The 14,688-nt window shown below is 36.3% G+C and overlaps 5 protein-coding genes and 1 non-coding gene across 11 annotated transcripts; 2 read left to right on the forward strand and 4 right to left on the reverse strand.

Annotated features, from left to right (window-relative positions):
• Positions 1 to 248: 248 nt before the first annotated feature.
• Positions 249 to 2,627, reverse strand: LOC103850601 (deoxyhypusine synthase-like). Of its 2 annotated transcripts, XM_009127371.2 has the most exons (7): positions 2,263 to 2,627; positions 2,041 to 2,184; positions 1,337 to 1,555; positions 1,180 to 1,266; positions 991 to 1,096; positions 667 to 902; positions 249 to 574 (listed from the first exon to the last, which is right to left on the reverse strand). In XM_009127371.2, exons 1-7 carry the CDS (start codon positions 2,458 to 2,460, stop codon positions 485 to 487), a joined length of 1,080 nt encoding a protein of 359 aa, XP_009125619.1. In that variant the 5' UTR covers positions 2,461 to 2,627; the 3' UTR covers positions 249 to 484. The 2 variants fall into 2 exon arrangements, with proteins under 2 accessions (XP_009125619.1, XP_033141722.1); XM_033285831.1 differs by having other exon boundaries at positions 249 to 902.
• A 261-nt stretch (positions 2,628 to 2,888) lies between these two features.
• On the reverse strand, positions 2,889 to 6,307 carry LOC103850602. Its single transcript, XM_009127372.3, has 4 exons — positions 4,165 to 6,307; positions 3,709 to 3,757; positions 3,199 to 3,390; positions 2,889 to 3,115 (listed from the first exon to the last, which is right to left on the reverse strand). Exons 1-4 carry the CDS (start codon positions 4,306 to 4,308, stop codon positions 3,099 to 3,101), a joined length of 402 nt encoding a protein of 133 aa, XP_009125620.1. The 5' UTR covers positions 4,309 to 6,307; the 3' UTR covers positions 2,889 to 3,098.
• Positions 6,308 to 6,550: 243 nt separating this feature from the next.
• LOC103850603 (folylpolyglutamate synthase) lies at positions 6,551 to 10,743 on the reverse strand. 4 transcript variants are annotated; one of them, XM_009127374.3, is made up of 16 exons: positions 10,443 to 10,743; positions 10,249 to 10,361; positions 10,101 to 10,166; positions 9,491 to 9,600; positions 9,156 to 9,216; positions 9,008 to 9,091; positions 8,843 to 8,899; positions 8,548 to 8,608; positions 8,356 to 8,402; positions 8,173 to 8,250; positions 7,841 to 8,005; positions 7,479 to 7,745; positions 7,331 to 7,409; positions 7,074 to 7,229; positions 6,885 to 6,994; positions 6,551 to 6,792 (listed from the first exon to the last, which is right to left on the reverse strand). In XM_009127374.3, the coding sequence occupies exons 1-16, from the start codon at positions 10,456 to 10,458 to the stop codon at positions 6,733 to 6,735; spliced, it is 1,530 nt and encodes a 509-aa protein (XP_009125622.2). In that variant the 5' UTR covers positions 10,459 to 10,743; the 3' UTR covers positions 6,551 to 6,732. The 4 variants fall into 4 exon arrangements, with proteins under 4 accessions (XP_009125622.2, XP_033141720.1, XP_009125621.2 ...); XM_033285829.1 differs by having other exon boundaries at positions 6,885 to 6,991; positions 10,249 to 10,367; XM_009127373.3 differs by having other exon boundaries at positions 10,249 to 10,367.
• Position 10,744: 1 nt separating this feature from the next.
• TRNAV-CAC lies at positions 10,745 to 10,818 on the forward strand. Its single transcript has one exon. It is a non-coding gene; the product is annotated as a tRNA-Val (tRNA).
• Positions 10,819 to 10,973: 155 nt separating this feature from the next.
• LOC103850605 (PRA1 family protein A2) lies at positions 10,974 to 12,857 on the forward strand. Of its 2 annotated transcripts, none has more exons than XM_033285832.1 (7): positions 10,974 to 11,375; positions 11,457 to 11,497; positions 11,578 to 11,656; positions 12,040 to 12,126; positions 12,208 to 12,296; positions 12,381 to 12,448; positions 12,519 to 12,857. In XM_033285832.1, exons 1-7 carry the CDS (start codon positions 11,218 to 11,220, stop codon positions 12,624 to 12,626), a joined length of 630 nt encoding a protein of 209 aa, XP_033141723.1. In that variant the 5' UTR covers positions 10,974 to 11,217; the 3' UTR covers positions 12,627 to 12,857. The 2 variants fall into 2 exon arrangements, with proteins under 2 accessions (XP_033141723.1, XP_009125625.1); XM_009127377.3 differs by having other exon boundaries at positions 11,020 to 11,375; positions 12,381 to 12,452; positions 12,523 to 12,857.
• Positions 12,820 to 14,650, reverse strand: LOC103850607 (tropinone reductase homolog At5g06060). The gene is made up of 5 exons (XM_009127384.2): positions 14,498 to 14,650; positions 14,196 to 14,403; positions 13,504 to 13,720; positions 13,320 to 13,426; positions 12,820 to 13,214 (listed from the first exon to the last, which is right to left on the reverse strand). The coding sequence occupies exons 1-5, from the start codon at positions 14,569 to 14,571 to the stop codon at positions 13,029 to 13,031; spliced, it is 792 nt and encodes a 263-aa protein (XP_009125632.1). The 5' UTR covers positions 14,572 to 14,650; the 3' UTR covers positions 12,820 to 13,028.
• Positions 14,651 to 14,688: the final 38 nt, after the last annotated feature.

The raw sequence follows: 14,688 nt of genomic DNA on the forward strand, positions 1-14,688 counted from the left end.
GAATAGAAGAAGCAATAATGAATCATTGAACTCCAAGTTGAAAAACTCAAATCATTGAATGTCATAATGATCAATGGATATTCTTTATGAGACATAAAGAATCTTTGTCCTCTCATGAACCTAAGTACAAACTAGAAATCTAGTATAACCATAAGAAAAATATCCACCTTCAGTTTCCAAATAATATTATTTGCAACAACAATATTAAAAGCATATAATCAATAAGATTTTGTTTGTTTTTTTTTAACTATTTTTCTTTAGTTTGTTTTTTTCTTGTATAACTAAAAGGTATAATAGATATGTTAATAAATATATTTCAGCAACATTAATAAAATAAAAACAATAAGGATAAAACTAGAAAATTTAACAAAACTTATGCATTAAAAATATAAAACGACACTTAAAATGAAATAAAATGTTAATCAAATACAATCTGAGTGCTTAGGTCTTTTTTTTTTTGAACTTAAAAAAAATTGTTGAATGCTTAGGTCTTGGGCTCACAGGTTTGTTCTCTCTTTGAGGCAAATGTTTCAGCAACCAACAAAGGGAAAGCTATGGTAGCATCACAGTGCACCTACAAGAATGATCCATCATAAAAAAAAAATGTAACTCTAGAACAACATAGTGTAGATGTGATGAGAGATCAAAGAAAATTTTGAAACAGACCTTGACAGTTTTAGCAGATCCTCTTATTTTACCCCAGGACACTGCTTCATCAGGGCGTGCACCTGAGTCGCTCCCATCAAACTCTTGCCCTGTGTTTATGAACACAGCGTAATCCGCACCGTTACGCATCATGTTGGCATTACATATGTGGTGCTTCGGCAAGCCCCCTCCAAGAATGATCATCCCTGTCTTTCTTGGAGTTGCATGTACTGCTTCGCCATTCATAGATCTTATATCTATTCATAATTCATAAAACATTAACTGGTTAGAGGACCATATCTTGTAATATTCTATGGCATTGCCTCATTGAGTTAAAGAAGGTACCTTGCACTACGTCGATGACAAGGCCAGAGGTGCGAAAGGAGTGAAAATAAAGCATATCGCCGAGAGAACCATCTGTTAGCCCCGGGCAGAACACTGGAATGTTCATCTACAAACACACCACAAGACGCTGGAAAATTTCAATAAACCATGCAAAATAAAATTACTTCAAAGGTTTAGTTTTGATGTTACCTTGTAAGCCCAATAAAGGTATGAACTCTCATTGTTTATTTCTTTTCCCAGCCGTGCTAACAGTTTAGAAGGTGTCCACAACACATTCTACAATGAAAAAAGAAAGAAGGTTTCATTATCTCCTCTCGTTACATTTGGTTACAAGCAAAACGGATACCTCTTGTTTCTGTTCCTTGAGCATCTCATCAAAGATGGGAATGATCCAATCCTCAAACTTGCAGTAGTTATCATTAGGAACCAGCAAGTTCCCGATTCGGTTTAGTCCCTTTGAACGCAGATAAGCACCTGGTAGAGAGAAGTCACCTTTATATGTAGGTGCAAGGCATTTTATGAGATCTTCCTCTACACCACCAGTTGTTGTGACTATAACATCAACCTTGCATAATCAATCAGCAACTTTTAAGTAAACAAAATTATTAAAGCCAGAGTCGAATCTGAGATTTCGGAGGCTATAAACATATTTTTTTTAAAATTTAATAAATAAATAAAAAATTCCTAAATCAGTCTAAAAATCATAATTTTTGGAAGTCAATGCTAATGTTTCAAACGGTTGTGCTAAGATTCGGTCCTGATTAAAGCCAAAGCCAGAGCCGGATCTTAAAATTTTCCAGGCTATGAATATATATTTTAAGAACTTTAATAAATAAATAAAAAAATAGCAGGAGTCTATTCCTATATAAAAATCATAATTTTTTAGAGGTAAGGCTAATGTTAGCCAAAACTCAATAGTTTTTTTTTTTTGAACAAACTATTGAGCTTTGGCTTGAAACATTAGCTTTACTTCCAAAAAATTATGATTATTATATAGGAATAGACTCCTGCCAAAGCTCAATAGTTAATATCCATAAACAGATCACTAACCATATGATGCTGAACAAGATATCGAATTGTCTCTCTAACACCAGAAGAAACAAGATTCGAAGTGAATCCCAGAAATATCTTACACCTCACGGACTCCTTTTCCTCTTCAGCTACCGTATCTTCATCAGCAAGTCTCCAGTCTAGCTTCAAAATACAATTCAAACCCCATCATGTTAGGTCAATGTCAAAAGTAAAAAAAAAAATTTGAAGTTTTCTCGAAACCATTTTATTGACGATATCAATAGCTTCGCCGAGATTCGAGGCTTGGAATCCTGTGGTGAGCATTGATCGGAGAAGCTTAGGGTAATTGACTCCTTGATTAAAATCGTATCCTTCGATTTTGTCGCACTTGCCTTCTAACGGTTCGGATTCCTTGAAAACCGTGGAGTGAACGGTAGAGAAGACACGATCCTCCTCCATATTGGTCGAAGAACGAACTGGAACTGTGAAGGAGTTCCAGGGTTCTAGGACAAGAAGCTTTGCTGAGAAATGATTGGTTCGGTCCGAATCTAAACTTGGTTTTTAAATAATCCCGCGGCATGACGCTATTGGATCCGGTATTGGTTTAGTTCGGTTTATCCGGTACACTCGTATATGTGTTTTTCTTTGCGGCTCTGTTTCTGATGGTGCTGGCTCCCTCCTAATTCAATTACTCGAAAACTTAAATCAATAAAATCTTACATATTTATTTACATCCTAACAGAAACAGAAAAATACTCTGATTTAAAGTAGCAGATAGAGAGCGATAGATGTTCTTCAAAACCAGTCTAGAATGTTACACATGTGTATTACTTTGTTTTGATGATAAAATTTGATTAAACACAATTATCGATCATGAAGAATATAACTTGTTATTAAGATTCTGAGTATTTTATTTACTGGGTTTGTGCCATACATTTGTGGTACATGTGGTTCATTAGTTGCTCTCTTAAACCAACGTACTAATCCCCAGCATTGTATAATTACAAAAAAAAACATAAAAACAAAACCCAAAAAGATCGCACAGCAAAGTCACGTTGATTTATATGGCCATCAGTTGGAGTAGTTATAGGTTGGTCTTAGTAATACAAGGAACCTGACACATGAAACAATCTATTGATAAGTTGATGTAGTTATTATGGAATAGAGACTACTAGAAGGTATGAAAACGGTATATACCTTTCCACCAATTTCCTCTGGAAGCAGAGGCGGTTGTGTCAGTGCGATCATCAGTTTCTTTGGGGTGATGATGTGATGGAGAAGTGGAGGAGGCATCATGAGCTCGTGGAGGTGAATAGTGTTGCTGGCCTCCGTAGTAGATGGATGAGCTGAAATACGAAGCTTCTCTTCTTTCATGACTGCTTCTCTCATCTTTGGAAACACACACCCGAAAAAACTTATATGATATATCATATTCGAATTTTTTAACTTCATCAAATTGTATAAAGTTTGAATCACTATAGACTAAGCAATCGTTTGATGCAATCATCCCCACGGTCTTGATTCAATATACACACTACACTTCAACTAGAATAGTATTTTTGAAGACTAATAAGTAATAAGTGACTTTTTCTGAATAAAACTATACATTATTATAGGTATATGAACTGATTTTACCATTTTATTATTCTAACAATAACAGAAAATGAAAAATCAGTGTATGTTTTTTACAAAAGAAACCTAGATTACCAGTGGTTTGAGAAATGATACTAGTGTGATTTCCCTTCTTGCCTGCTACCTGCATTATAGAATGGGTTCAAATTTGCAAACTCAATTATAAAAAAAAAAAACTCCGGACCACATATGCATTACATACACCGACACATGGTATATTATATGTATCCATAGGAGGATATATCCATGCATGAATGTGATAATTTCTATGCTTACTTGTCGTGTAGCTAGTAAGAAAAATTCTTTATGACTTTGTATGAAAAGCCTTAATTATCTTTTTTTTTGAACTATAGCCTTAATTATCTATTACAATTGATTTCCAGAAAATCTACATAAAGTGCATCATATTTCTGTTTTATTAATAGAGTTGTTATGGATATGTAAAATCAAAAAATTTCAACTAAATTCTATACAACATCGAAATATACATGTTATATGCACATACTAACATATGTAAAGTATATAGATTACCGGAGGAGGGAAAATGGAGTCGAGTATAGTTGAACAAGACGAAGCAGAAGAAGCAGAGGCAGCTGACCCTCTCGGACCAAACAAATGATCAAACGAAGAGGGTGAAGAAGATGAGGAAGGAGCTTTGGTTTTCTTGATGTCCATAAATGGTCAATATATGTAGTAACTAGTGACTAATTAACTAAATTTTAATTACAATGAGTTTTCTTGACAGAGAGAAGGATGTTGATTTGTTGAGTGAGAGAGAGAACTAGTAAGAGAGAAATGGATAATGTATAGTTTAATTAATGATGACTTTAGTTTTTTTCTTATTTGTTTTGCCCTAACTCCCCAACGGTCTGTTATATAACCAACTTCTGATGAGAAAGGAGATGGGTTCACGTGATCCCCACGTGGCTCTGCCGCCGGCTTCAGCTCTCTCCACTCTGCCACGTGTCTTTTCTTACAGATGCTGTGGATAAACTTTGCTTCTTCTACATTTAATTCACCCTCTGTGTATGTCATTTGGATAAGTTCTTGACCTGACTGCTTCTCTTCACTTTATACACATGAAAAACAAAAACTCGTGTTGATCTTTGGCATATACATGCACACTCAAATCTCCATTTCCTTCAATTGTTATATTAAATGCTATGATAATTCGATCATGCATGTAACTCAAATCGACTTTTTCTTTAATGTGTAGCTTTTTCTTCTATATAATATTTTTTAGTTTTGAATAACATTATTTTGGAGTATGGAGTAAAGGGTTATTCACGGACATATTCAAATCTCGAATATTAAGTTTTGACCTAAATAATTAGTTTTGATCCAATGTAGGAGATGGATTGTTGTAAGACTTACAACATTTTTTTGGTCGAAAATAAGAATATGAATATAAATATATGGATAAGAATATAAATATAAATAAGAATATGAATAATCATAAGATATGGAATCTATTTCACATTCATTCGTAGACTAATTATATATAGCACATTATACTCCTTTAATTGATATTTTGGTATCTAGCTATAGTATTAACCAGTAAAGATGTATTTGATCTTTTTACCAGATATTCCTATCTAAGCCAAGTATATATCTGTAGATTTTGGCGGTCAAGTGAAGTTATAATCATATCAAAATTAGATCTCATACATTGATTTATTCCAAATTTAAAGGAGGGCTTGCAAAACAAGCTGAAACAGTTAGGCATATTCCACTTTTATCTTCTCTTTGATTTACATTTTATCTTCTCCAGATCTAGCAGGATTCGCCGTATAATAGTTACTTTTGGATATATAATTATATATAAGAATCAAAATGATTTGGGCGGATATATTGATATTCCACCCAGACATGTTGTAATTTGTAAACGCATGCATACATACCAACATCAAATGAACATAAATGGCTTTCACATGCTGGCAGGACAAAAGAAAGCACAGAAATGGCTATGAGTATTCTTCTCTCATTAATTGTTAGTTTAAAAACACTAACTATCATCTTAGACGTTTAATGTTAGTTTCATCTCATGCAATATAACATGTGAATTTAACCTACCCGAGGGTTTCTATGCTTAATCATCTGTAAACAGAGAGATCATAAACGTCTTTGGTAATACTAATGACTAAATTCAAAGTGACTTCAAGGCTAAAGAAATCATAAAAGAGGAAAACCCATATATCAAGGTGTTATTATCTCGAATATTAAGCTTTGACCTTAAAAATAGAACAATGAAACCATACTCGATTATTATCTCTAACGATTAATGAAAACTGACAAGACACCGTACTCAAATTGTTTTCACATCATTAAAATACACTTATATTAGCTTCTATAATCAATCATACTAATTAAACAGAATCTCCCAAAAAACTTTTTGAAAGTTTAAAAGTTCAAGTTGAACACAAAAAGCTTAAAAAACCTTTGATCTTGCATAATAAAACAGCCTTTCTATAAAACAGAGTCGTATTTATAAAAAAAAATCATCTTAAATTTTAGAAAAAAAAATCTGAAAATAAAAAGGAAAATTTCAGAAAATAAAAAGGAAAAATTCAGTATTGTTAAATCAGTTAATTAGAAAACTAAACACAATATCTCTAACCATCAATAAAAACCGACATGATACCACATTATAGACTTTAATAATCAAGCATATAATACACATTTTGAAGCCCTTGAAAGTATAAAAGTTTTATGTTAAAACAAAAAAAAAAACTTACAATTGTTGTGTGGATTTCATTGTTGAGGTTTGTGTGTTCAATGAGTCTCTACTGCTGAGGTTTGTGTGTTCAATAGTTTTGTGGATTTCATTCCCTTCATGTTACGCCGATATATCATATGATTATTAATGTGTTTTCACCCAGCTCAGATTATTTTCAAACCACATCAACCATTGGGGACATTGCGTTTCAATTGATTTCTAAATCTGAAAGAAATAAATCAAAAGCTAGTAGTGTAGCACTTGTGAATCTGGCTCTTTGAAACAACATTTTGCCTTTGGTTATATGCTTTTGTTAATCTATGTTGAAAGAAAAATCAAAATCGCACAATATATTGTGATTTAGTGTTGGTGTATTCAACCCTTCATTTTCTGATTAATCTCAGTACATCACCTACAAGATGTAAGGAACCAGTTACAAGAACCTGCACACACACATACACAGTCCTTAGAACCCTTCTAGTATTATCAAGTTGTGAGACGAACATATTCAATAAGAAAAGGGTTTAGGTTATACTTGGAAACGTGTGGCTGAGCTACTCTCATGTACACTATCCCTTAGCCATTTTATTGCCATCGGTAGTGAAGTAAACACCTCACTTTTTATACTTTCACTTTCTTCTCCTTCTGCGTTCCAAGAATTAAAATAAAGACTAAATTGAGATATGGATCAGAATGAAGACATTTGTTTCTACTATATATATACCTCTTTCATTATGGACAAGGCGTTCCCACACTTCTTGGAGTGTCAACTGCCATGACAAGTCAACATGTGGATCATTCTCAGGCAAATCCGCTGATGTACCAACCTTGTGATACACCGACATGTTTGGTACAAACAATGCCTTGTTGAAATGGACACCTACACATTAACTACTATATTCAACTTCATTTCTGTCTTTTGAACAACTCTGTTTCTAAAAGTTTGTTTACACTAAGGCAGCACAAGGCTAAAAAAATTACCATAGTTTGCGCTTGTATTCCTTAGATGTGGAAGCAGCAGATTTGGGTCCCGAACTGACATGCAGTTGAATAGCAATATCTGCAAAGTAGCCATATGATCTCTCGTTCAAATATGCGCAGAGAAAAAACAAGAAACTCGTCCACTTACCTGTTGGCAGTTTTCTTCTCCTGACCATTTACCATGAGATGAGCCATTAACCAAATGTTCAGAACGCTCTGACTTGTTGTCTCCCTTAACCGCCAAAGAAAACCATTTAGCGCATACTTCCATGCTTTCTGGACTATGAGCTCCATCCAGATAAAATACTACATCTCCTGAAGTCCTAGTTTCAATAAATTGATCAGGGACAACCTGTGCTCGTCCTTGCAAACTCGTTGTAGCTAACCCTTTGATGAATTTCTCAGGCAGAATACTCTTTGACACAAAAGAAGGACCACCTTTCAGAAACGAGAGAAGGACCTAGATGCAGGCTAAAAAAGTAAACAAAGGGCGAGAAAGAGCAGGCTTACCATCTGAGTCAGACTGGGAACTTCAAGTTTACCAATTTGCTGAAGCCAGGTAGAGGCAAGGGAAACTGCTAAATGGGCATTGAGATATTGGTGCTCCCCATCAATCCCAAGTTTCTGACCACTTAACTGCCTTGCGGTTAGTGGTTGCACCACTTCGAGATTCACCTGGAAATACAATATTAAAAAGCTTATCCAAAAACTAATGAACCTAATTGTTGATGCATACAAGAATGATAAACCTATAATACTACAATCAACCAAGTAGCACAAACATTTTCTGCCATTTTTTTTGGTTTAAATGTTAAGAGTTTAGCTATTAAAATTAGGCCTACATCTAATTTGGAGGCTTTCTCTTCAAGGACACGCATGGCTTCATCAGGTTGAGGTACTGTGAAAGCTGGAACTCCAAGCTAAAATATGAACAAGGAAGATTAGGCTAACTATGGAGAGTATTACTAAGTTACAAAAAAGGAATGATTCATTTTAAAGATATATAGACAAGAGTTAAAAGCCACCTTGAAAATTCCAGCCTTCTCACCAGCAATTTTGCCAAGTGTATCACCTAAGATGCATCCCAAAGAGAAGAAACAAGTCATGGCATAAAATTAAAAAGCAAATAAAACTCAAAAATATGCTTGACATGCAATGAAAACATTTCCATAGCAGCATTGGTATGCCATATGAATAAGAGGATTCCAATTACAAACCTAGAATTTCCATGTGGTCATATCCAAGTGAAGAAATACCACACACCACAGGTTTCTGAACCTGTAACATGTCACCAGTGAACCCCCCATGAGAACTTATTTAGTTAAAACATAAGACTACTACCAACAATTTGGAGTATTTTGATGATATCATTACAAAATTTAGTGTCTAATAACTAAAAATATGGTTCCGATCCTATCTATGGTAGTTGTCTTATGAACGCTAACCTAGTTGTTAGGTCAAAAGGGATACATCTTATTAGGGAAAATAGCACGAGAAAGAGGTGAAACTTACCGCATTGGTGGCATCGAACTTCCCACCTAATCCTACCTCCAATATAGCAGCATCTACCTGCATAAGGAAGCAAAGAGAAGTATTAATAAATAGTAGAGGTTTCACCTCTATCATGTAACTTGTAAGAAACTACTCAAATAAAGGTACAAGATTGGCATATCAAACCTCTTCTGCAGCAAAAATTTTAAAAGCTAGCAATGCAAGGAAGCGGAAATATGTAGGCATTGGTATCTCCTCGTTAGTTCTCTCCTGCAAATCAAATAGTCAACAAACATTTTATCTTCATTTGAATCTATGCACACTGACACCATACCTTAAGCCTGTTATAGCACCACCAGAAATAGACCAAAAATTTCTCCTCGCTAATGTCCTTACTGCACAAATGAAACACATCAACTATACCGAAACAGAGCAATTTTCAGTAAAGAAGAATATTCATTGCTTCGTTTGCTGATTATGGATATATGAACGTTACATTGAGAAATAAAAACAGAGTATTTAACCATATGCCAAAACTAGTATGTTTTCAACAAACAAAAATAAATGATTATGCCAACGAGGTATTGTTTGCAATCAGGTTTCTGCTTCTATAAGCACATATCTAAATTTTCTTTCTCAAAATATTTAAAAAAGCATAGATAAACTTACCCGTCTAAGCGAAATCTTTCACGGACATCAATGAGGTGTGGTGAAGTGAAGAGTCCAGTTCGGAAGCCATAGCTTCGTAAAATAGACTCAGTAAAGGCACATGTGGATCCCTTCAGGCCAAAATAAAAAGAAAAGAGGATAACGTTATCAGCTGGATCAGAAAGTAATCAACCATGCAGACAATAAAACACTTTGATAAAAAAAAGTTCACTGAAGGCTTGAATCAAATAGTAATCAACCACCATTCAGACAAATACATAAACAAACTCCTAATGACAAATAGTAATTAACCGTTCAAACAATAAAACAGTTTCATCAGTGTTCTAAACATTGGTCTAGGCGTTTAAAAATTGGTCTAGGTGTTCAAAAATTAGTCTGAATGAAACGATTTTTTCAAACTGAATTTTTTTTTACAGAATCGATTTAGAAGTTCAAAAATGACATTTGTCTAAACAATAATCTTCTATAAGGCGTCTACCTAGCTATTTTTTCGAACAATGACTAAGATAGACTTGCATGAAGCAAAACAGATAAACAAACTCCTTATGACAAAAAAGTACTTGCTGTTATATTACAAAACATCTCCACAAGTGGAAGTTGTTGTTATTACCTTGCCTTTGGTTCCAGCTACATGGATAACTTTCATCTTTAACATGTCTTCTTCCAGGTCAAGTAGCTGCAAACAGATTACGAAAAAGCCTAAGCAGAGAAAAACAAAAGGTGCAGAACAAAAAAAAAGGTAAAGAATAGGGAAAGACCTTAAGATAATCAAAGACAAGCTCGAAGCGATCCCCTTTGTTGCTCTTATCAGCACGACTTCGTTTCGTTATCAAAGAAGATAAAGCAGCCAACGCTTCCTCATACGAATCTCCTGTAACTTAAAAAAAAAAAAGTGAGCTCGATCCAAAGAATATCATCAGTTTACTTGTATCGAGTGACGATGAAGCTAAACCTGAAGCAGCTGCCATGTCGATCTGGTTTCTTAACGAAACGAATCTGAAACGCTAAAAGTGAATATGAAAACGAAAATACTCCGAGATTCTCGGAAAAGAGAATATGAGAGAGCGAGATGCAAGTTGTGGTTGGTGGTAGAGCCGTAGTGAGGTAACAGAGAAACGCGGAGCTCAAAACGGCACGATGTGGTACGAGTTACAAACGAAACAGCAAACATTCTGTTATCTACGTTGCACTACTACTACTCTTCGTTAATCATTCTCGGCAGGTTGACAAAGAAGACCACAATTCAAACAAAGCGTCTGGGTGGTGTAGTCGGTTATCACGCTAGTCTCACACACTAGAGGCCCCCGGTTCGAACCCGGGCTCAGACACTCATTTTTCTTTTTTTTTAGTATTTTTCCCCTAAAGTTTGCCTTGTGACTAGAACTACACGTAGGTGGGGACGACGGACAATAGTTCGAAAACAATATCGTTTGGGTGGTGTACTCGGTTATCACGTTAGTCTCAGGCCCTGGTTCAAAACCAGTCTCAGACATTTATTACTCTTTTTATTATCTTTTTTCCCCCACAATTTGCCACGTCATCAGAACTACACGTAGGTGTGGGGGCACGATTGACCCTAGGGCGAAAACAAAAAGCTTTGATTAAACGAATCGAAATCAAATTCGAATCCGAAAACTCATCGGTGAGCTTTGGTTTTTCTCCGTCGTCGGAGCTGAAATCGATTTCAATCTTGCGCCGTTCTCAGTTTCCGATTAATCGAGGGGGGTATGGATTGGGACAACGTAGCAGCAGAGGATGTGATCGAGGCCCTAAGAGAAGTCGAATGGTCGACGCCTCCTCGTTCCTTGGGAGAGTTCTTCTCTAGATTCGCGTTCCCTCGCTCGTTCTCCAAGTGGAAGAGCCGTCTCAAATGCAATCTCTACTAGTAATCATTTTTCACTCTTCCTCTATCTTCAAATTCTGAGCTTTTTGATTTTGGTCTTATGATCTTCGTTTATGTTTGCAGCTACCGGACGAATTACTTTATCCTGGTGATTTTCGTTCTGGGTTAGTGTAAAAAATCTTGTCTTTTTGGGTTTTAATTGAAGATCTTGTTGATAGATGTTTTTTTGTTTGTGTTGACTCAGGTCTTGCGTTGATTACAAGACCATTGGCTATTGTGGGTACTGTTTTTACGGCTTTAAGCATAGCTTTCCTTAACGACAGGTAATTGATTTGTATTAGTTTCTACTTATATCTCTCTGCTTTGCTATACGATTGTGGCTTCACGGCAAATGCTAGGCTTCTTTGTATACAATGGTTGCCTCTTGAAATAGATAAGTTTTATGGTGTTTCTAGGTGGCTTTTCTAATTGGTATATGCATAGATTCGAGGATGATAGGCTCCTTTGTCTTCAATGTTTGCTCTTGAACTGGACTTTTGAGTATAAGATTTGAGAGGTTTTATGGTCTTAGTTCGTTCATATCTGAGTGTTTCATCCCGGTTTTGATTGTTCATGTTATTATCCGGCATCCATCTATTGGGTGCTAGTGTTCTGCCTAGCAGAATCTATTGGGTGTTGAAGCTTAAAGGTGTTGTGTCTTTTGCAGTTTTGCGGCTACTTTTAATGAGAAGTTTATAAGGACTATTAGGCTTTTCTCTCCACACATGGCCGCAAAAATGAGGCCTCCCCACATGTGAGTTTCTTTCTTAGTTATTTGCCATTGAAAATATAAAGAGAGCTCTTGGACAACTCTATATATTGTGGGCACTTACAGGCCTGTCATCCGTGGGAGATCAGCAGCAAGAAAGACAGTATACGTTTGTGGGAAACCACGATGGGTATTCGTCGTTATTTTCCTAACAGGTAACTTGAATACTCACCATCCCTTGATATGTATTATTAATGCTAACAAAACTGATCTTGTCTTGATTTGCTTATGTATTATAGCCAGTCTTGTCATGTGGTTCTCTTCCTGCGGCTTGTTGTGGGTCCTCTATGCATTTCTCACTTCCCTCTTCGGTAAGTTATTCCACTTGTTATGTCCTTTGATGGAGTTTTGTTTTTGACATGAGATGTTCTCTCTCAACAGTGGTTATAGTTCATGCAAGCGTGAGAACACCGAATCTCAAGGCACGCTTAAACACATTCCGTGAAGAGTTTCGAGCTGTATGGCGAAACTACAGTGAACTTTAAGTCACAGGTTACTACAGAATGTAGAAGCAAACCGAGCAGCCATCATGTTGTCAAGTAACCATGGTCTGATGATGCAGACATACTTGACCAAGTTACTTTATTTGCTGTAGTTATGCTCATACATTTCAAGACTGTGTTAGTGATTTTACTTTACAATACTCACTTTTTTTTATTATATAAGTAGCATAATCTGTACCTGAATTATAACATTCAATCATTCTCTTTCCATCATTTGTATCTGTATATACACAAACTGGTGCATAACTGTGCATTGATTTATTTAATGACGATTTTGAAAATGCAAATGTGAGAATATTATTAGTTACAAAGACTAATGGGAAGAAACCACACGAACGGGTTCTTGTTTTTATTATTAGTAAAGTTGCGATGAGAGGTTTTTGGTTACATGGTGTAACTGAAGCCGTTGACTGTGAATCCTCCATCAACAGAAATGACCTGACCGGTGATGTAAGACGCTGCGGGAAGGCAGAGGAAAGCAACCAGCGACGAGACTTCCTCTGGTTCTCCAACGCGCCCAAGTGGGGTACGCGAAACTATCGCCTCCTCAAAACCTTTCTTCTCGAGTAGCTGCAAAGTTTAAACGTTTCTGTTTCAGTTTGCTTTATATGCCAATCTCTACTAACTGAAACAGTGTTCCATATGCATTGTTTTAGGGAGTATAGGAAGAGATACCGGTTTCACAAGTGAGGTCTTGATGTACCATGGCGCAACACAATTGGTTCTAATGTTGTCTCCTGCCCACTCGCAAGCTAGATTCCTTGTAAGCTGATTAAGTGCTCCTGTGAAAAACAAACCCATCTACCTTCAACCTCCTTTATTAATGGTTTCTCTGAATCAATGAAGAAGACGGGCTCACCTTTAGTTGCACCATAGACAGATCCACTACTAAGATGCACCAGTCCAGCAACAGAGGAGATGAACACAATGCTCCCAACCCCAGATGCTTTTAGAAGAGGATGTGCAATTTGGGAAAAATGGAAAGCGGATTCCAAGTTGGTCGACATGATTTTAGCATAATCCTCACTCGTGTACTCGACCGTTGGCTTCCTTAAATTAGTTCCAACATTGTTTACCTGAACACAAATCAAATCAAATCGAAAAACTTTCATAAGGGTAAAGAGAACGATTCAAACCCCTAATGGAAACTTACATGATCAGGGCTAAAAGCCTTAAGTTACACTTTACTGAAATGACACAAAGCTAAAGTCTCAACCAGTTCAAGGCTAGGACCAACCAAATAGATTGGTTCGATGGTTGTTCTGTAGACTTATAAAGATGCTGAGCTATTGCAATAAGCGATTAAGAGAATGATTCAAACCACTAACTTGTGCCAGTAATGTTCACTAACAGATAGAAACTTAAATGAGTCTAACAGAAGAAGCTATAAACTTTTTAAGTTACATTTATTGATTCAAAGCAAAACGACCAGTTCAAGGCTAGGACCAACAAAATGTTTTTTTTTTCTGTCGGATAAGGAACTTGTAAGGATGCTGAGCTAATGCAATAAACGATTACAAGATCAGTTTATGTGTGGAAGAAGAAGCTTACAAGGATGTTAATCTTGCCGCTAAAGACAGACGAAACCTCCTGGATCAAATTCTCCCTCTGATCCCTAACCGAAGCATCGCAAACCGAACCGGTTATCACTAAACCATTGGACTTCCAATCATCCAAGCATGATTTGAGCTCCTCCTGGCTCCTTGAACATGTATGAACCGTTGCCCCGAATCTCGCTAGCTCCTCCACGACCGCTCGCCTTAACAGGTTTATCAATCAATCAATCAATCATGCAAAAAAAAAAAAAAAAACTCAAATCGAAATTAAGAATCGGATCTAAATTGATGCTATACCCGATTCCGCGAGTACCACCGGTTACCAGAGCGGTTTTTCCGGCGAGGGACCATCTCTTGTCATTATTCTCCATCGTCACTCTCCTCCACGAATCACACACACTGCGTCTGCGAGTGAAGTGGTTGGCTCAACAGTCGTGAGGATGTTTCTTATCAGGCCCAGGCCCATTAAAGAGTAAGATTCGGCCCAT

The sequence above is a fragment of the Brassica rapa genome, chromosome A02, assembly GCF_000309985.2.
Source record: "Brassica rapa cultivar Chiifu-401-42 chromosome A02, CAAS_Brap_v3.01, whole genome shotgun sequence".
In the NCBI taxonomy this organism is placed as follows: Eukaryota; Viridiplantae; Streptophyta; class Magnoliopsida; order Brassicales; family Brassicaceae; genus Brassica; species Brassica rapa.